At 33.7% G+C, this 22,315-nt stretch overlaps 1 protein-coding gene across 8 annotated transcripts in view; it reads right to left on the minus strand.

Annotated features, from left to right (window-relative positions):
- LOC129744475 (msx2-interacting protein-like) overlaps positions 1–22,315 on the minus strand; it is a 523,727-nt gene that overhangs the window by 80,009 nt on the left and 421,403 nt on the right. For all 8 annotated transcript variants that reach the window (XM_055737003.1, XM_055737004.1, XM_055737000.1 and 5 more), the window contains one exon: positions 15,169–15,583. In XM_055737003.1, coding sequence (XP_055592978.1) covers positions 15,169–15,211 — 43 coding nt within the window. In that variant the 5' untranslated portion in view covers positions 15,212–15,583. The remainder of the gene's footprint in view (positions 1–15,168; positions 15,584–22,315) is intronic.

The raw sequence follows: 22,315 nt of genomic DNA on the forward strand, positions 1-22,315 counted from the left end.
ATCTAAATGACGCATTAAAAATGCGAAAATATTTTGCAGTCTGTTTCCGGTTGAAATAAACGATTTTTGTAAAAAAAAATGTGTGTGCAATAGATCTAACCTTCATCTGTCAATTGAAGTTTAAAAATGCAGTAGTATTGTGTACGGTGTATCAGCAACATCCAAAGGAGATAGTTACCAGTTTGCATCTCAAAGAGTGAGTCTACCGTTTTATCCCAGATTGACTAACGGAATCAGCTAGATTCTTCTGCAGCATGGTTTAAAATGTGCATATAAGAGTGAAAACACCCTCAACGATCGTTTAGTCTCGCTTAAAGATAATGTTCCTGAGAAGGATAAATTGAGAATTTTCTGAATTCCATGCAGCAATTGCCCGGATATTAATATTGGTCAAACTTGCCGTAAACTCAAAGTTCGTCGAGAAGAATATGAAAATGACGTTGAGATTGAGAGGATTAATGAATTGAGGGCGGCTCACACAGCAGAACTTGACCATTCTATCAATTGGAAAAAGGTTTAATTTAGGATGTTTTTACGAAAACCATCACATCTGAATGCTTTGGAGTCGATGTTCATCAGCGCTGCCGAAAAACTGTTGATGAACAAAGACGATTAGTCGATCATTTCACTACTAATCAACCTGATCAACCATAAATCGGAATAATGCTAATTACGAACGACGAACTATCTTTTGTGTAATTAGTCGGACATCGTCCTGTAGATGGTAAGCATCGAGCTTGAAACCGTTCCACAAAAAAGCAATTTAAAATTTTCCGTGAAGTAAGATAGTTATGCTTTTTTTTGTTTCGATTAGAGGCGTTTAACATAGTTATGTCATTCGCGACTTATATTAACGATGCAGTTGGCATCAAAAAACTTATCCGGTACAACTGTGATCGATGTTTACTCTTGGGCTCGAACTGACGGACACCGGCTCAGGAAGCAACTGACTTGCCAACTGAGCTATATCACAAGCCCATGTCTCTTGTAATACGTCGTGAGTTATGTGTAGCGAGTAAAGGGGGGAATTTGAGTAGCGGTTCGAAAAAATCAAAAATTTCCCCCCCCTTAAAGCATATATTTTGATTAATGTAGTGTCCATTTCACCTACGGATTGGTATATTTCATCTATGAAGGCTAAGGATGTTCCAGCAAATGTGAAATTTAAGTTAACTACAAAGCATCCCAATGGAGTCATTTTATTTGGAGCAGTTTCTTCTAATGGATTGAAGAAGCCTCTTGCCTTCATAAAAGCTGTTACAGTTACAGTTAATACTGAAGTATGCACGGACATTTTGATGAATCAGGTGCTTTCGTTGATTCGAGCAAACTTCGGTGAACCCGAGAATATTGTTTTCCAACAAGATGGAAGCCTTGCCATACCTCGAAACAGACCCAAACCTTTCTTGAGGAGATTATGAAATTTTGGCCTCCCAGCAGTTCGGATTTGAACCCCCTCGACTTTTCGATATTGGCGTATGTGCAAACCCGAGAATAGACCTTTGGGTCTATGAATTCTCTTACCCAAGTGTCGATTCTCTGTAGGATTCCATCTCTGAAGGTGGGTTTCAAATTCAGAGACTTATATTTCGTAGGTATGCTCCCAATTCAGATCTCGCTTGTAGAGAATATTTGAGAACGAAAGTAAACACATGGTAGATTTTTTTCCAACAAGTTTATCTACGTGTCTGAGTGAATAAAAAGGTTTTCAAATCATAAGGCTATGATCATTTAGTATCCGGGCAGTTACAAACGTGTGTATTTTAAAAACTATTCATTTGATCGAAAAACTTTCTATGGAGGAAACGAAGGTGTTAATATGACATTTGAACTAAAAATTTAAAAAAAAAAATTTATCAATGATTTCAAGAAATACTCTAACTTTTTCATAAAATCTCTTTTTTATCTTTGCACACTTTTTTCAATCATGTTTTCATTTATTTTTTTTACCACAGAACCAAAACCTTTGCCAAATCATGATATTTTACACAAACTCACCTGGAAAAAGCAATTGGAATCTGGTTGGAACCTTTTTATGAGTTGGTATCTCGAAGAAATTGATCTCTTGAATCCGGTTTTAACATAAATTTTTTTGTCCATCAGAACACATCTGTCATATTGCATAAAAACCGGATGCACAGATTGCGATCTTTGGATCTGATCATTATTAGTTATTAACTTGGTGTCTACTTGTCATGCAACACTTTTTGCCTCTGCCGGAAATGGATTTTTTGCATTATTTAGGGAGTCTTCATTCAGTTATCCCAAATAACCATAAACTTTTTACCATATTTAAGATTAAGAGTTGCACTCCGATGGTTGATTTGAACTTCGTGTGGATCCTAGAGTGGCTCCTTATACTTAATAACCATTTGGTACGAAAAAAAATCAGAAAAAAATCAACAGTTCATGAGCTTTCGAGTCAACAATGAAGAATTTTCGAGGCGCAAAATGCGCAAAAGGAGCAAATTTGTGCAAAATTATTTTTATCATGTCTTTTTGCATAGTAAATATCTCATACACACGTTAACTAAAAAATCTATCAAAAATAGGCAAGATAGTCCTTTTCATAACCAACACAACGCTACTAAAGTTTTTCATATCCGAGCTCTATTAACGCAGCTATCACCAAAATAAAGTGCCCGGATACTAAATGATCATAGCCTTATCAACACCAAGAAAAATATTTTTGAACTTTGCTGACAAATTTTCGCATTTTTTATGGGTCATACTGCAATTTGAAATCAAAAAGGAAATTTCAAATTGTTTGGATCCTGGGGTGACATATTTTGTCCCAGGTTTCACAGGAACCGAATGTCGTTGCTGATAATACATTATAATACATCATCTGGTAATATCATCTAATTGAAAATAATCAACTCAAACGAATATTTGTTAGGCCGAATATTTGAAAAGACCAATAATCGATATTCAGCCGTTGGCCGAATACCACTATTTGGCACATTTCTAGTTTGAAATGTCTCATACATTTTGTTGGTACCTACTCCATATAAACCACGTCAAAGTTAAGAAAAAAAATGCAACTCCCTACATGAAAAAAAAATCTCCATCACATGCCCAGCTAACCTGTAGCCTCGGATCGATAGGAAGCAGCTCCCGGAGGTAGCAAAAATCAATTTCCTCCTTACAGGTTTCGAAGCAGCGAGTTTATGCGCCAGAAAGCTGGTCGCTACCTAATACCCATATTGCAACTTGGTGGGTGGCTGTTTGCGGCCAAAGTTGTTCCTCCAAAGTCCTCTCGTGTTTCATCATCGTCATCGTCGTCGTCGTCGTTGCGTTGTTCTTCCGCTGAATCGCTAATAAGGTCGATTGTTGGCACTTGGCAGGGCAGAACATGCTAAAGGAAAAGTGGCATGACGCCACTCTGTTCAATATGGTGGTTCTTTCTTTTGTGTGAAGGTTAGTTGTTGGGTACTCTGACTGAATTTTCCGCTCTTTTCACCCCAGGCAGAGGAACGTCATCGTCTCGTCATCAACGGCTAAGAGGGGGTTAGGAGTTAAAGTTGATGTGGAATAGAATGGAACAAATTCAAACCATTCTTGTACTGAAGGGTGCGGAAACTTTTGTTTGAACAATCTAATCAATTTGTTCGCGAACCCCTCTCTTTCTCTCGATGGGTTAACAAATTTGCGCGAGATTGACTAATAAAGAGCAAATATTTGACCTCTAGACGAGTCATGGAAATTCATTCTCATTAGTTTTATCGGAACGATCTTTGAAAAGGTGGGTTCTGAAAGGTAAAATTGTTGGAACAAAGAAGATGTAGATTCTAATACATAGAGCTGTTGATTTAGGGATCCTTTCATCATTGTTACATGCAATCTTTGAATGAGAAACAGTTCTTGTCTTCATCGAAAGTTGAAAGGTCCATTACAGTAGTTGGATTTGGTTGCAAATTGTTGAATCATTCTATTGCAATAATCAGGTAAAAACATTGCTCAGTATGAAATTTACTTATATTAAAAAACCAATACAAACTGGAAACAGTTTTCATGAAGATTTCTGAATCACCTGGTGGTTTTTCCAAATAATATTTTGCATTGAAATATGTGCGTTTTTTCTTCTTTAATATATTTAAGTCCTTAGAAGTCTCAAAACATTAAAAATTGAATAAGCAAAAACTAGACATTTTCTCTGGAAAACCTTAGGAAACTGACTTTCTGCAATAAACTTTGCATTGTGGATCCAAGAAAAATTTACGTTATGGAACCAAAATATTAGTCCAGTATCGTTCCTACAAGAATTTGTTAAACCTGGACAATGTTCGTCAGTGAAATTCTTCTTTTACTACTCTTCAAGCACTGTGAATAGCAACACTTGACATGTCGTTTTCATTGAATGTTTCGTTTTGATTGATCCACAAACTAATTTTTAAATTAATTGAATTCAATGTGAATGTTTGTTGAAGAAGATTGAAGCTATATCGATAAGGAGTAATACACGTTAGATTTTTATGCATCTTCATAGATCCAGAAAGGAACACTTTTGATAAAAATTCAAATATGGGAACTTCTATATTTATGAGTGAATTTTAATCAAAACACAAACATATTGGAAAGATTTGTATTTTATGTGAACATTTTGCATTTTCTTATAAAATTTATTCACATATGTGTTACATTACTCTGTAACTTACTTTCTCGAACAAATGTTATACATTATCACTCTAGAATGTTTTCCTGAAGCTACATAAAAGTTAATCTGGATAAAAGAAAACCTACTTTAAGCGAGAGGAAAAACAAACATGTACTATGAACCCACGAATATATTATTTTTCTTCATAAACAATTATTATTCAGTTTTAAACTCAGCTGGTTATACTCTTCCAATTTGATCTTTTATCCATCCTATCTCATATCCAAGCTTAAGGAAGGCTACAAAAAAAAAATCTACACTACTTTATCAGATATAGGTTAAGTTTTTGATTTTAATGATGACCTTTTTTGTCTATGATCAACTCAACTCTTAAAATATTTAGTGTTTTTCAGTAAGCGGAATTTTCCTCTTCTAGCTCACTTAAAATTTAGCGAAGAAATTATTTCGCTAATCAAAAGTTGGTGGCCTTAGTAGCAATTAGCCGTTAGCCGTTTTAACATAGAGAAGTGTAAATGCGAGACACTGCAAATAAGCATAGCTGGGAATTAACTGTGCATTTAAATTTATTTTTATCTCTGTTTCAAGTCACGAAAATTTTTACTGCACACGATTCCATATATGTATGTCCTTGAAGTTTTTTTTTCAAATACTTCAGTTGAAAAGGCAGTGTGAAAGGTTTCCAACAATATCAATTCATCGAAAATTCAACCCTCATACGTCCCAAAAAATTTTACCCGTTAAAGTTCCTGGAGTGTCAATTTGACACTCCTGACTCAAAACGCTTTATCTCTCTTGTAACTCAACTGATTTTAACCAAATTTATAGTTTGTGAATCCAACTCAAATATTTTTTTCAGACCATATACAGCTACTCCACTTCAATTTTCTTTTATTCAAAGTCCAAAAAAATTATCCGCAAAATAAGATTCGAAAAAAAATTGTTGCTCAGCAACGGAATGCTCAAAAAATTTACTTAGTGTAGCTAGAAGCTATACGTTGCACACAAGGATATTTATTTTTGATTTTTTTAATGGTCATGACCACAAGAAGTGTTCAAAGTTGTAAAAAAACTGTACTTTCAATCAATATTTTTTAAGTCACACCATATAAATTTTGAAAGGATAAATTGGAAAGTGGACGTTACTTGGCTTACTTTCGCATGTTGAGATTTTACAAATATGAAACACAGAATATTGAACAAATTTGGCTGTTTTTCAAACTTTTTTCAATTTGTAGTTTTTCCTAGATATCAAATTCGTTTAAGTGTGCGGGCCGCATTAAAAAACTTTCATTTCCAAAAATAATATTATTTCCTATCGTAGCAAAAAAAACTGTTTTTAATATTTTATGGCAGGAAAGCCAGCGTACTTCTGTGTTGTAGGAATTTTATGATAACACTAGTTTACAAAATTTGAAAAAAATCGTGAACTTGATTGATTGACCAATATTTTTTATGTAAAATCGGGCGCTGAATCCGAAAATGAAATTCAAAAAAATCTCAGTAGAACCGTTTTTGAGTTATGCTCCAAATATGAAATTTTGGAAAAATAAAAAAAGTTCTTGTACTTAGATGAAAATATCTCGGACGGCATAACAGTAATTTGAAATCCCTTTTTTGCATATTGAAGGTGGATAAATTTTCTATCGATCATCTCAACACTGTTTTTGCGTATGATCAACAGTATTGTTGATATTAGTGACTTTATGATAGAAAAAATTATAAAAAACGCACTTTTTTAGAGAAAATTTTGTTTCAGCGAAAGTTTTAGACTCGATGAAAACATTTAAAAAAATCTGATTTTCTTCTGCGCTTGAATGTCAATTTAAAACAAAGATTTCAAGCGGTTATTTATCATAATTGGTTGAAAATTGAAGAAGTTATGGCTACTTTACCATAACCGTATTTTTTGTAGTTTTTAAATAATTTAACGAACCGCAGTACACTTATCATAGTATAGGAAAAATGAAACATGATAAATCTCACTCGCTCCAAGTCAAAATTATTTATTAGCTTACCAAAAGGTCACATGCCAAATTTCAGGAAGATCTGACCAAAGAGAGGGGTTGCTTGAGTCTCAAACGTGAATAAAGTTATAAGGTATTTTGCCCGGAAGGAACGAAAAATACTGGTTTTTCATCAATAACTTTTTTTCATCACAAACCAATTGTTTTTTAAGGTTGATTTTCTTAAAGCCTAGATTGAGACAAATATTTCACCTGAAGACTGCAACACGACTGGATTTGAAGTAAAAAAGTTATTGCAATTCAAAGGCCGCACATTTTGTCCAACACTCAATGAGTACTTTTTACGCATTGCGTTTTATACGAGAATTTTCGACCAAAATACAATTTTGGAACCACAATAACTTTCCTGTTTCATACCCAATCGAGTTACAGTCTTCGGATGAAATATTTGTCTCAATCTAGACTTTAAGAAAATCAACCATAAAAAACAATCGGCTTGTGATGAAAAAAGTTATTGATGAAAAACCAGTATTTTTCGTTCCTTCCGGGCAAAATACCTTAAAATTCTATTCACGTTTGAGACTCAAGCAACCCCTCTCTTTGGTCAGATCTTCCTGAAATTTGGCATGTGACCTTTTGGTAAGCTAATAAATAATTTTGACTTGGAGCGAGTGAGATTTATCATGTTTCATTCTTCCTATACTATGATAAGTGTACTGCGGTTCGTTAAATTATTTAAAAACTACAAAAAATACGGTTATGGTAAAGTAGCCATAACTTCTTCAATTTTCAACCAATTATGATAAATAACCGCTTGAAATCTTTGTTTTAAATTGACATTCAAGCGCAGAAGAAAATCAGATTTTTTTAAATGTTTTCATCGAGTCTAAAACTTTCGCTGAAACAAAATTTTCTCTAAAAAAGTGCGTTTTTTATAATTTTTTTTATCATAAAGTCACTAATATCAACAATACTGTTGATCATACGCAAAAACAGTGTTGAGATGATCGATAGAAAATTTATCCACCTTCAATATGCAAAAAAGGGATTTCAAATTACTGTTATGCCGTCCGAGATATTTTCATCTAAGTACAAGAACTATTTTTATTTTTCCAAAATTTCATATTTGGAGCATAACTCAAAAACGGTTCTACTGAGATTTTTTTGAATTTCATTTTCGGATACTGCGCCCGATTTTACATAAAAAATGACCTTCAGTTTACTAAGTTCAAAAATGCTGTAAACTAGTGTAATTTAAGACGGGGCTACGCGGGCTGCATTGACTAAGGCGCATGCGGCCCGCGAATCCCCAGTTTGACATGCCTGGTCTATAGTATTTTTCCGAAGCATGTTTTTTCGGTTTTTTTTTTCTTAGACTTTGAATAACGTAAAAAAATTGTTGTAGCTGAAGATTGTGTTAAAAACATATTTGAGTTACATTAAGAAATTTCCAAAACAATAAACTTTGTAAGAATCGGTAGAAAAACTGGGTAAATGAAGCGATTTTTAGCGAGGATTGTCGAACATACACTCAAAGTCTGATTAAGGAGTAAAAACAAAAAAAAATGATGCAAAATTAAGGATTTCAAAAATTTATTGAGGGTCCAAGAATCATTTTTTCATTTTAATGCGCCTGAACAAAGATACAAGCCGCCACACTCCCAATGTTGTTACACTTATTTGTTACACTATTTAAACAACTTGAGCTGTTAAAAAAACAATATGGTGTTATAAATAACGATTTCCAAAAAATATTTTTTACAAAGATGTTGAAGAAAACACAAAACATTAAATCAGAATTTATAAAGGTTAAAAAAAATCCCAATATTGAACTAATGAAAAATTAAAGTATGAGATGTGTTTTGATAGATTTAAAGTTCATGAATTTTCATTGAGAGCTGGAGGATCAATGTTGGAAGCAGATAATAGGAAAAAAAGAATAGTTGAATAGTTGAATAGTGCATAAAAATAAAACAAAAATTTCAAGCTTTTCCGTGGAAAAAAAGATACCATATAAAAAGTCAATTTTTGATTCTGTCAGTTAACCTTCTACTCCACCCATGTATATCCTTAATGTTGTTTTCACAGCCGGGAAACACCAAAATTCGGCATTTTATGTCTCAGACACCACTGTATCAAATTCTGTAAAATTTGTATCTTTTAGTGACTGAAAATGTTGTATTTAATTTCGTAGAATAGAGTTCCATTGTTAAATGAAAAAAAAACTTGATGCTTTGAGCATCAGCTCTTTCACCACGAGCAGAAAAATCGAATATGGTCCACAATGTTTACATCTATAATGTTGATCTATAATGTTATTCTCGTTGACGATTTTTTTCTCAACGAATTCATAGTCCATGCAATACAAGATGAAATGAATTATCACATCTTGTCATCTATATGTTATGAGGTCAGATAGAAAATTAAGATTCACTGTAGGGTAGTGTGTAAGGCATCTTATCATTAATCTACTATGACTTTAAAAGTTGTCAGGCGTCACGTTACCACACTGACCAACTGTTTAACGATCCTATAGCACTTGTGAGTAGTGTAGATAGAATCCATTTTTTTTAAATGAAGGAGTTAAAATTTTTTAACATACTATTCATAAAGAAAGCCCATTCAAATAAAGTTTTGCTGGGGGGCCGTTCAAACATTAAGTAACACAATTATCTAGCATTTTCGAACATCCCTCCCCCCTACCTAACACATTCGACTCAGAATTTCTAAGCAAAATTCATTGAGCGTAACAAGCTGCTAAGTAAACCTCCTCCCCCCTAATAGCAAGTTCGCTGGTGTTGAGAAAAAGTGGTTGAAATTTTGACATTTGAAAATTTTACCATTCAAAAATGTTTTCAAGATCTTTGGGTGTTGTATTTTTCTGCTGTAGTTGCTGTAGTTTCTATTTCAGCTGTTTGTGATAGAAATATTGCTATTTTTGCATCACAGCATGCGAAACTACAACACGTTTATTAAAAAAACTTGAAGGTCACAATTTTTTTTTGAAAATCTTTTTGCATGGCAAAATTTTCAAAATGAGCTAAAAGTGACAAAATTTATACTACCCTTTCCCAACACCAGTGAACTTGCTCTAAGAGCGTTACGTAATATTTGAATGGTCCCTAGGACGATAAGCACAAAATTGCGTAAAAAATCGAGGGAAAGTAAAACTTATGTCAGATGCATATTTTACACCATAAAATATCGTATATTTATTGCCTTGTTTCACATAAGTAAACATCCGCAATAACTTGATACAAGATTATTTTTTTAGGAAAAATTTGAAAAATGGATGAAATATCGACTGTTTTATTCATCTTGTGCAACCATGGGGCAGAGGACAATGAGAACATCACAGATAATTTGAAGATCATCTGATAAATTTTTCGCAAATCGATTACACTGCCATCCTTTGCCGACATTGCCTACCAATCAATTTCAATTTTAGAAATGAATCATGGTCATAGACTGCCCCAAATTTGTATGGGAAATTCAAAACCTGTGAAATGTTATGCGCTGCAGGCTAAAATTGATCCTAGGCCTAGTACAAGATCTCATGCCATATTTGGGCCAGATCGGATCACGGGAAGGGGTCGCTCAACGAGCCTGAAGTTTGTATGGGATTTTGAGACATTTTGTTCGGGAGAAACATGAAAAACCAGTTTTTCATCAATAACTTTGGTTCCCGTCGGCCGATTTCTTTCAAAAACGGGTTTTCTTAAAGCCTAAATTATGAAAAACATTTCATCCGAAGACTGCATATCGATAAGAGTTAAGACAAAAAAGTTATTAGGCTTCCAAAATGGGCTAACTTTTTTAAGGATGGTATTCATCACTGTAAATGAGTCGGGGCGGTCGAACTTATTGACGCCTCATTAGCAGTGATGAATACCACCGTAAAAAAAGTTAGCCCATTTTAGAAGTCCAATAACTTTTTTGTCTTAACTCTTATCGATATGCAGTCTTCGGATGAAATGTTTTTCATAATTTAGGCTTTAAGAAAACCCGTTTTTGAAAGAAATCGGCCGACGGGAACCAAAGTTATTGATGAAAAACTGGTTTTTCATGTTTCTCCCGAACAAAATGTCTCAAAATCCCATACAAACTTCAGGCTCGTTGAGCGACCCCTTCCCGTGATCCGATCTGGCCCAAATTTGGCATGAGATCTTGTACTAGGCCTAGGATCAATTTTAGCCTGCAGCGCATAACTTTTTCAAAAGTCAGGTCATTTGGGGCACTCTAGGTCAAACATGAAAATTTGGCGCTTCAATCCCGATTGTAAACATTTGATTCATCGTTTGCTCGGAGTTATTGTGTATTTTTTTTATCTTAATCAAGGTTACTAGATCACAAGGTTCTCTGACTTTGTCAGTAAGTAGGCAGAGCGCGGTGAGGTTCAGTGAGTTTGTTTGTAAACATCGGAAAATTTGTTCGAGCTGAGGGCTTTGTTAGTAAAGAAATTCCACGAACTCCATAGTAGCCAAATCAAAATGGTTGAATCAGGAGTTTCTCATATCGTTACACCTCCTTTATATACCCACCTTGATCTTAATCAAGTTTTTGTTTATTTCAGGTTCAAATGAGATATCTGCTGATCTTCCCCTACCAGGATTAGAGTTGGCGTTGTTATTTGCATTCATTTTCTTTCCATCCGAATATCCTGGACTGGCAGAACGAAACTTTTATCAACCTGTGTGTGATTATTTCTGCGAGTTACGGGAAGGGAAATTAAAGTTGTGAATAAACTGTATTTTAGAATAGAAAAAGTCATCACTTTGCGATCTGAGTTATATTTTTCAATCGATGAATTTGAGTTGATCTAAATTAACATTTTAATAAATGAATAAGTTCACGAGCCTCCAAAGTACAATGAAAGTTATACACTTTTTGTTTTGACGATTTATCAACTGACCAAACTTCCAATTTATATGATGGAAATAATCATCTTAAATTAGTTCCTACTTATTAAGATTCTTGAATATTGATGACTGTTAGGTATATTTATTAATTAAATTTAACATCTTTTAGGTATTATGTATTTTGGATACAAAAATTAAATTTTCAACAAATGGGTAAGCTGCTAGAAAAAAATCACTTCCATACAACATATATTTTAATGAAATCATATTACAAAAAAGCGGCAATTCACTTTCCGATTCTGTTTCTGCATCTGTTAGCTTCAATCTAGCCTCGAAGTTATCAGTAAGATTGTTTCGGGCAAACTTAAAGCACAGAGAACCAGAAAACGGGCCCGAACAAAAATGGAATGAATCCATGTGTACGAATTCAAATGGTAGGTCATTTTAAAATCATTAAAATTCGCCTTGAGTCAGCACCATATAGTGGCCCTTTGCTAAGTAACTCAGCGATTTGGATTGTCAACATTTGAGTACACTCAGAAAATAAACAACCGAAAATTGGCTTCCAGAACGCATAAAAAAATGTTCAGCTAGTTTTCTAATTTTTGGGGTGTAGAAAAAGCAGCTAAATAAAATTGGGAATTTCATAAATACGCTCGTAAAACGAAATCTTGTTCTATTGACAATGTTGTCTCGTTTAGTACTTGTTTTGCATTGAGCCGCTGGCTTTGTTTGGGAAAAGGAGCAAAAATTATTTATTTGTTAGAAGAGAAAGTTTAATTATGAATATACATACCATGGTTTAATTTGAATAATAATTTCAAAAAGAACTTCATTAACATTTGTATGACGCAAAGAGATGGATGGATGGATGTGCTCAATTTTTCGATTATAAGCAAACTTTTTTGCCTATTTCAGTCAAAACGAAGCATTTAAAACCTAAACTTATTTGAAAACTTGCCACCCATTGTCGTTTGATTTTTGCAAAATGCTATTACCTGAGCTGTGGGTCATTCCTACTTCCTGGACAGGACTTCAGTACTTCCAGAAATATTCTAAAATTGAATTCTAAATATCGAATATGGGTCCTTCATCACACAAAAGTAATTGCATCGGAATTATCCAGACAGTTCATGAGAAAATTTTAAATTTGGGGATTAACTTCGTGCCTATATAATATTATTTAATCCTTGAGATTTTTTATAGGATCATCAAACTTTAATAATTTTATATTCTATTCTTCTGTTTTACTCATCACAGAAACAACATAACACCTCCATTTTTTTTACCAATGCTACCGGTATACATTTTTTGGGGAAAAATTATCACTAAACCATTTGTTGAATTTGTATATTATAAAAATTATACTTTTTTCGTACTGAAAATACCTAAAAATTATAATTTTTTCACACTCATGATTGAAACTAACAAAAATTGATTTGGTTTTGAATGCTTTTGTCATTAGTAGAGAGTTCTATTTTCTTAGGTAACGACACCTATTGGCTCTTAGCTAAGTAAAAAAAAATGGCGTTGAATCATTTAAAATCTTGGTTGGTTCTTACACACGTTTGGAGCTCCAGCCCGAACTCTGGTTCTCTGTGATTAAAGCTAGAAGTTTATCTTCCAAATTTGGATTTAAGGACAGGAATACACGTCCAGCAATTTAACAACTTCAGACTTTGCTAAGTCTCAAGGGTTATTTGTTATCTACAGGCCAGCCTCTCAGTTAGAATGAATTAATTGTACCATTTTGGTTCGATTTCACTAGTCTGATCAATTTCTCGACTCTAATATGCATGTAAGTTGTCAAGCCATTCTGTCTTAAATCCTCTTCTATTCTAACGATTACGGAATCATAAGACTTCGAAAATGTCTAGAAAAGCTTGAAACATCACGGAATTTTTTGAATAAATGTTATTTTTAAATTGAGTTACCTATCCGGGATCAATTCTTTTCCTCATTTGAAAAATTACGAAAATTAGTTAGTGAACAGTTTGCTGCATAATCAATCTTTTTCCTTTATAAGCTTTGGTGACAGAAAATGGGTAAAACAAATTTCAGACCAAATCAAAATTAAGGTTAAATAGTGTTTTAATAGTTTGAACAGAATTTATCGCGGAAAGCTGATACGTTTTGTAAAATTTCAGCAATTCCTTAATAATTTTAAATCAGACACCAAACTGCTTACAAGAATAAGTTTTGAATGCATTTGTATTCATAAACATCGATAACTTGAACATTGAAGCTTGTTCTAAATTATTCAATAATATTTTTTGGTTTGAATGTCGTTTCTTACCAGGCAGAAACTAAAGTCAACATGTTTTTATTAAAATCTTTGAAATTTTTTTGGGCAAATTTATTTTTTTACAACACTTGATCAATGAAAATAGTACAACTATATTTTTTCCAAAACAGATGGTCTCTACAAGGATTTGATAAAGTTTTAATGCTGTTGTTGTCACTATTTGAAATTTTTTTTTTATAAAAACTCATTTATTTATTTATTAGTCTTCGAAAAAAAACTGAATAGTTGAACTACCCTTTCGAAAACTTCTGAGCCAGATTAGCTGTTATGGTCAGTTATTGTCTCGGTGAAAGTATTTCCGCCAAGTCCACTGGTGAATAATTTCCTGCTCTTCTTTCCATTAGCAGCTACCATATCCTGTCCAATTTTTTAACTCCATAAGCGAGAAAAAAAAGCTAAAGCAAAAAACCTTTCTCCATCAGGAGTTAGTCCATTAAGACCAAACTTTCGCTCACCTGCATCGGGAATAAATTTGCGGCCCCCCTAAAGAAGGACAACGACCACGACGAAGACATCGACTTATTTTTCACTGTTTGTGCAGCAGGAAACAAATTTTTCCTTGCTGCCGTTACTTTACGTTTTTTTTTGTTGATTTTTTAGTTTTGTTTAAACAACACACACTCACAGGAGATGGTTTTAGAGTCTAGGGGTCGTTAAGAGGGAGTTGGAAAACTGGGGACAGGAAAAAAGTTTAGTTTTTTTGTTTGTCGTTAGTCTATTCTTTTCAAGTACTCAGCTTAGAGCAAAAATAGAGTTGTTTACGTTCGGAAAAGTTTGTTCTTGCTTCCAACAAATGTGAAAACTGTCACAACTTTTTTAAAAGAACTTTCGCAGTCATGTTATTTTTATTTGACTCGTTAAGACAAACCATTCAGGCTAAAGTTAAAATTAAATTTTTCGAAACAATTTCGATAATAACAAATTGAGGACCGCGAAGAAACCTAAGCCCGAAATACCAAATTTTGGCCTTCTCAATCTCTGAAACGAAACGAAAATCTCTGAAAGAAATTTTACATAATTGTGTTCATCAATTGCGATATTTAAAAGATACAAATTTTGTAAAATCTAGTCCATTCGTTTCAGAGATTGAGAATGCCAAATTTTGGTGTTTTTGGGCTAAGGTTTCTTTGCGGTCCTTAATGTGTTAAAATGTTTTTGAAAAATTTGGTTTACATTCTTGCCTTCTTTGCCTTCATCTTTGAGAGTCAAATAAAATCACACTATTGAAAAATATTTTATTCCACAGTAGAATAAAGTTTTTTTTTATAAAATGTATCACATTTGAGTTATTTTTCTTAGTGAAACGCACTCACGTCCAGCACAAAAACAAGATATCTCGTATTTGGTCTTCAATGTGTTATGAAGATAAACCAATTTGTTTTCATAAACAAAAAATAAAGGAAAAAAATGTATCAAACTTACCGTTTACAAATACGCCGAACAATATCTCCCAACGGAGCTCCATTTTGCAGGCAATATTCAGTAGAAGAATCTTCTCAGCAAATAATTTCCACAACAAATTTCTCTACGAATTCGATTTTTTAAAAACCAATGTAAAATAATTCCACTTAAAATGCAAATCACTATTAGCACATTGTTCGATGACCAAATTTCCAATTCAAACTGGAGCACACTATCGGCGAGACAAGAGGTTTGCTTTACTTAGATGAGACGAAGTAGCTGTGGTTCCGCTGGTTGCGTCTTTCAGGCGTTTAATTTCCTCAGTCAATCTTCTGCTGCTCAAATCTGCAACATGCGAGTGTTGCGGACTTGTGTTGCGCAACAAACAAGTTTCGCGTGGCTTGCTAAAGACGAATCGTGATGTGTTGCATTGAATCTGAAAGAAGGGAAGGAAAAAATAAATAAAATCATTAGAAAAAATTGAAATCGATATGTTTCTTGAAGCGAAATCACAACATTAAGGTTAATCCAATGCCAATCGGCTCGCTAAGAAAGAAGGTGTCTATGAAACGGTTGTGGAAATTGTCACGTTTCATCGAAGCTCAACAACTGGGGGGCAGGGAAAATGTGCAGAAAACCACTTTTCAATCACGCTTGCGATAATTTGTGACGATAAACGTTTATGGTGTCTCTCATTTAACGGTTGGCTTAACCGTTTGCTTAATCTCGCTTGCTTGCCATTTGATTCGAACTATTGAAGCCGCACCTTTCTTGGGGGACAAACTGGGGGCGCTTGAAATCTTCTGAATGAACCAGAGAAAAGTGATACAGATTGGTTAAGATTGCATTCGATTTAGCGCCCAGTAGTCAGCCCAGTAGATATCAATTACTTAACGCGGATAATTGTTGACTGATTTTTGATTAACCGACATATTTAACAGCAGTTGGGCACGCGCTGGAAAATGATCCAATCTGGGTGCCCACCCTGTTGGAATCCGGATTGAAAAACAAATGGGACTTGAAGAAAAAATGTTGTAGAAAGTGATATGTAGGACTGTTGATTGATTTTATGCATTCCTGGGAATTGCGCCGTTTTTGAGTGGTATGTAGGTTACAATTTCGCAGGAATTTATTAACCAGTGGGAGATCGACAAATGCCCCATGAGTAAGCTTAGCTGTTCAAGGGAGTGGAGTAATCGTACTGCTTTTTAAGCGATTGGTAAAAGGGTTCAATAGGGCAGTAAAAAATATGAATAATTTCACAAAAGTAGACAAAAATTAGAAATGAGAGAAAAAAATTAAAATATTTCCAAAATTTGATGAACTAGTGAATTCTTTCATCCGTTTTTCTCAAAAAAATTGGTTATAATTAACGATTTAAGAAGTGTACATTTGTCTCTCCAACTTTCCTGACGAAGAACTTCGTGGAAACACTATGACGTCAAGTCACGAAAATTTGATAAGACCACCTTGTTTGAAGGCAACTTTTAAAACTTGGGTGCTTTTGGAACACTATTTTGATTCTTATTCTAATCCTGGTAAGTTATGAATTGCGTGGAGCAAATTTTTAATATTTTTTTCTTTCTTGTAAGAATAATGATCATGGAATAGACGTAGAAAAACAAGAAAAAACCTTCAAATCACAGATTAATTTATGTGTTTTAAGTTTTTGTTGTGTGAAAATCCACAAACATTAGAAAAATGAGTTTACTAACTAAAAGACACGTAGTCCTCTACAAAACTGTTTGGGTTTTAAATGAACCCTCAAATGTATTTTTTGACATGAACATGAGGATGGCAGCGAAAAAGATCATGTCGAAAGTCAAACTTCGAAAAAGAACCTTGTACGATTTGTAAACTGATTCAAAAATCGGAACTGAGACAAATTTCCCCTAAACAGGACTCAATCTAGAGGTGACACAAAAAGTTAAATCATTCGATTTTTTACCCTTAAAAAATCACCTTAGTGGGGACCAAAAGTGTGCAGACCTATCCGGAGGTCTGCAACCCGGAAGCAACACCGGTGAGCAACCCGATCTCGAACTGCCGAGGAAACTGTGCGCTACTCGGCTAATACGCTTGCTGGCCGACTGACTGGTATCGGGTTAATCCATTCACACATCCCCCTCCTATCCCAAACAAAATGATTTAATATAATTAAAAAGAAACTGTTTTGAAATCGTTTTTTTTATTAATAAAAAAAATGCAAAACGACAATAAGTTTGTTTTTGTTTTAGAAAACTCGTCTACTTGGCATTTGCCAGGATGCATAGATGGACTGATGTGAAGTAGGTACAAACAACTTGCGCTACAATTCATGGCCGATGCTTTCATATCTCATTTCCACCTCTCTTTCAATTTCCGTTGAACGAAATCATCCTAAACACTTCGATGAAATTAAATCTCTATTTGTTCATCGACTAGCTAAGCGACAATTATTCAAAAAATTGCGAACTATGAAAAACTCAAATAGATATTTTATAACTCTATGCAAGCAAGTTGGGTTGTAGTGGTTTCAAACTTAGTCACACGTTTGTTTCTATACACGCTCGTTTTTGTTTAACCATTTTTGGTTCAAAAATAACCATTTTATGGCTTTGGCCCGAAAACTGCCAATATGGTTATTTTCTAAGAATTTTTCCTTCATAAATTTTAACCATTTTTGTAGTTCTAGGGCATTAACCAATCAGGAAATCAGGAAAATCAAAATTTTAATGTCGATGCCAACTGACTTTATTCTGCAAACAAAATTTGTGTAGGTTTGTTTACTTATCAGTTATTAAAGATTAATTCTATTCTTAATTGATAATTTTATAAATTTTAGGCGTCACATCCCCAAATCTAGAGGTGATAGACGAAACTTGATAAAAAATTTGACATCAGAACGCCTTCATTTTCCAATATCAACTACAATCACACGGACACCCTTGTATAAGTAATGAAACTTTGAAATGAATAATATCATAAAATACATGTGTGTATGTTCGTTTGAATTAAACAATCAAAATTTTAATTTTGGTTCCGATTTCCAGTTTCCCATTTTAAATCATTTATTGAAAAATGCACAGATTTATAAACTCACGATTTTTGATAGATTTTTGATTACTTATCATGAAAGATATTATGCAAAAAATAGGTGATAATGAGCTTAACAGTTTTCGCCAGAAACTTTCGAAATTTAGTCTAAGGCAACTTAGATTTTCTCAATAGCATTTATTCATGTTCGTAAGAACTTTCCTCACATGGAGGCGCGTTTCATGGTCCTTCAAGTTTCTGGGGAGTGAGGAATATTCCTCGAAATCTACCTTTTTCTAAAATCTATCGATCTTCGTCTATAATTCTTTTCATTTTCATGTTTCCCTTTCTTATCTTCTTTTTCTTTAAAATAAAAGTGTTTAGCTAAGGAAATAATTGTAAAAACAAAAATGAGTTTGGCTCTTTAAAACCTCAAAGTATGAACCGTTTCAAATCAAGATTTACAAAAAAAAGTAAGAATTTTTTTGAAAAACTACAGTAGAATTGTGAAGCTGCGATGAGTTTTCGAGGTTTTGGACTTAGAGGTTTATCGATATCGTTACTTTTGACTGTCTAGTTTTAGAAATTGAAAAAAAGTTGTGGTACACCTTTCAAGAGTCTATATAACAATAAAATATATACAGGGTGACAAAAAAGTTCGGTCACACAGGAAAAGCATAATATCTCAAAGAATAAGAAGAAAAATCTGAATCTGACTTTCATAGCTTTATTCAGTAACTCATAAAGATACTTTACAGATGATATCTCGGAATTACACCACCTTCATCTGATCGAACCAGCTTCAGACATCTCGGAAAGTCGTCGAAAGCGGCGCGCACCTGCTCCATCGGCATCTCGTCCCAGATTTTCATGATAACTCGCTTGAATTGCTCCAAATTTGCTATTTTATAGTCATTCAACTTCGACATTATGTATCCCCACACGAAACAATCCAGTGGATTCAGATCCGGAGATGACGGAGGTCATTTATTCTTCGAAATGAAATCGGTAAAGTTTTTTTCACACCACGCCTGAACAACCTTTGCGGTGTGGGATGTTGCGCCATCTGTCAGGAAGCAAGACGTCTTATTTTGGAACCGGGATACGTTCAGCTTGTCCGCAGGAGCTTACTGGAGGCTCACACTCTAAACTCGATAATTTTGGCGATTTACTGTTTGCTCCAAAACGAACAGCTTCTCGTCCGAAAAAATAAGCTCGTCATCTGCGCGCCAAACCGACCAGCGATAACAGCTGCCCTTAACTCTTCCATGGCTCACAACTCAATGTTAACAAATTGCACAGACACGAAACTCTGCCACTTTGGGCAGCAAGGTTAGCCCTTTCATTTGACATATAGAAGACACCAGATAGAAGCAACGTGTAGGCGACCCCAAAAAAGTGTGACCGGACTTTTTTGTCACCCTGTAGTTGAAAACGATTTTTGTGGAAATTTCTTTATAGCTTTTTGTAGGCTCTTAGAGCACACATAGTTTTAGTAAGGTTTTGTAGTCGTCTTTCAGGGCGTTTTCAAAGCACAGTGCTCAAGATGATTTCATGCATATAAATCAAAAAATACTTACAATACTTAATAGAACCTTTACAGTAAAGGCTTTACTTTATCGAAGCCAATCAAGCGAATCTAAAAATAGCAGTTGTCTAAAAGTTATTAAATAAAACATGGTCCATGAATCGTTGCTTTCGAATTCGAATCCTTTCGCCATAACGACTCCCAACTGTGGCAGTAAATTTGCGCTCATTGACGATGACGACGAGGACGCTGATCCCCGATGGCCACTTTTCGGCGCTAGGTCATTTGCACCATCGACTGCTGTTCGTCAACGGAAGAGCGAAAAAAGTCGAATCTAGAAGGTCGGCAATCAAACGGGGAGGACGCTCTATGAATTCCGATTATGGAGACATCCATTAACAGCAAATATCAGAAACCATCCGCTCGACGTTTGACTCGCTGATGTGCTACCAGGTTTTTTTTTCTTTCTATTTTTGTTTTCCTGGTGTGACCTTTCGACAACCAGTCAAAGCGTCCAACATTTTGAAGTCTCCCTCCCCCAAGCTTTTTCAACGCCCCATTCTCCTTTTTTTTCTCGAGAAGATGAAAAAGGATTTTCGATCATTTTGCTTCTGCTGTTTCTGCTCATCCCTGGACACACTTCGCTTCTCCTGACTTATAGGGGTAATGGCGTTGGGAAAACTATTTCCATCGCTTGCATTTGCTCGAAAAACTCAAAGCCCAGTATGGGGGCACGATGGCAAATGAGCTTTTCAGGGCTTTCGGAAAACGTGACGAGAACACCAAAAATTGATTAAGCTTTCCGAAGCTGCTGGTGGTGGGTAGAATCTATTTCGGTAGAGCTGCCCATGGTCATATGTTTATGTAGCTACCTTCCAGCAAAAGCGATAGTCCAAGATCTGATTATTCAATTTGCACCCTTACCTTTGAATGAACTCAGGAGATCAGAACAGAGTTTCATACGTTTTCGTATACATTAGGGATTGAAGATTTTCCTTTTAGGAAGGTCGAATACTAATCCGATTTCCCTTTGATGGAACTAACGTGTTTCCATTTTAATCTGAACTGTAAATTTTCAATCTAACACGGCTGGAATTCAATCATGTTTGCTTTTTAAGTTAAACAGGTACTAAAAGAAACCCTATCGACGCAAACAATTAAACATGAACAATTATAAAAAACTTTTGAAAACAAATTTTGCTGAAAATAATCACATAAAAAAAAATAAATGTAAAAAATATCAAAAACGCCAAAAATGTTAAAAATGTCAAAAATGTCAAAAATGTCAAAAATGTCAAAAATGTCAAAAATGTCAAAAATGTCAAAAATGTCAAAAATGTCAAAAATGTCAAAAATGTCAAAAATGTCAAAAATGTCAAAAATGTCAAAAATGTCAAAAATGTCAAAAATGTCAAAAATGTCAAAAATGTCAAAAATGTCAAAAATGTCAAAAGTGTCAAAAATGTCAAAAATGTCAAAAATGTCAAAAATGTCAAAAATGTCAAAAATGTCAAAAATGTCAAAAATGTCAAAAATGTCAAAAATGTCAAAAATGTCAAAAATGTCTAAAATGTCAAAAATGTCAAAAATGTCAAAAATGTCAAAAATGTCAAAAATGTCAAAAATGTCAAAAATGTCAAAAATGTCAAAAATGTCAAAAATGTCAAAAATGTCAAAAATGTCAAAAATGTCAAAAATGTCAAAAATGTCAAAAATGTCAAAAATGTCAAAAATGTCAAAAATGTCAAAAATGTCAAAAATGTCAAAAATGTCAAAAATGTCAAAAATGTCAAAAATGTCAAAAATGTCAAAAATGTCAAAAATGTCAAAAATGTCAAAAATGTCAAAAATGTCAAAAATGTCAAAAATGTCAAAAATGTCAAAAATGTCAAAAATGTCAAAAATGTCAAAAATGTCAAAAATGTCAAAAATGTCAAAAATGTCAAAAATGTCAAAAATGTCAAAAATGTCAAAAATGTCAAAAATGTCAAAAATGTCAAAAATGTCAAAAATGTCAAAAATGTCAAAAATGTCAAAAATGTCTAAAATGTCAAAAATGTCAAAAATGTCAAAAATGTCAAAAATGTCAAAAATGTCAAAAATGTCAAAAATGTCAAAAATGTCAAAAATGTCAAAAATGTCAAAAATGTCAAAAATGTCAAAAATGTCAAAAATGTCAAAAATGTCAAAAATGTCAAAAATGTCAAAAATGTCAAAAATGTCAAAAATGTCAAAAATGTCAAAAATGTCAAAAATGTCAAAAATGTCAAAAATGTCAAAAATGTCAAAAATGTCAAAAATGTCAAAAATGTCAAAAATGTCAAAAATGTCAAAAATGTCAAAAATGTCAAAAATGTCAAAAATGTCAAAAATGTCAAAAATGTCAAAAATGTCAAAAATGTCAAAAATGTCAAAAATGTCAAAAATGTCAAAAATGTCAAAAATGTCAAAAATGTCAAAAATGTCAAAAATGTCAAAAATGTCAAAAATGTCAAAAATGTCAAAAATGTCAAAAATGTCAAAAATGTCAAAAATGTCAAAAATGTCAAAAATGTCAAAAATGTCAAAAATGTCAAAAATGTCAAAAATGTCAAAAATGTCAAAAATGTCAAAAATGTCAAAAAT

The sequence above is a fragment of the Uranotaenia lowii genome, chromosome 2, assembly GCF_029784155.1.
Source record: "Uranotaenia lowii strain MFRU-FL chromosome 2, ASM2978415v1, whole genome shotgun sequence".
NCBI classification, from domain to species: domain Eukaryota; kingdom Metazoa; phylum Arthropoda; class Insecta; order Diptera; family Culicidae; genus Uranotaenia; species Uranotaenia lowii.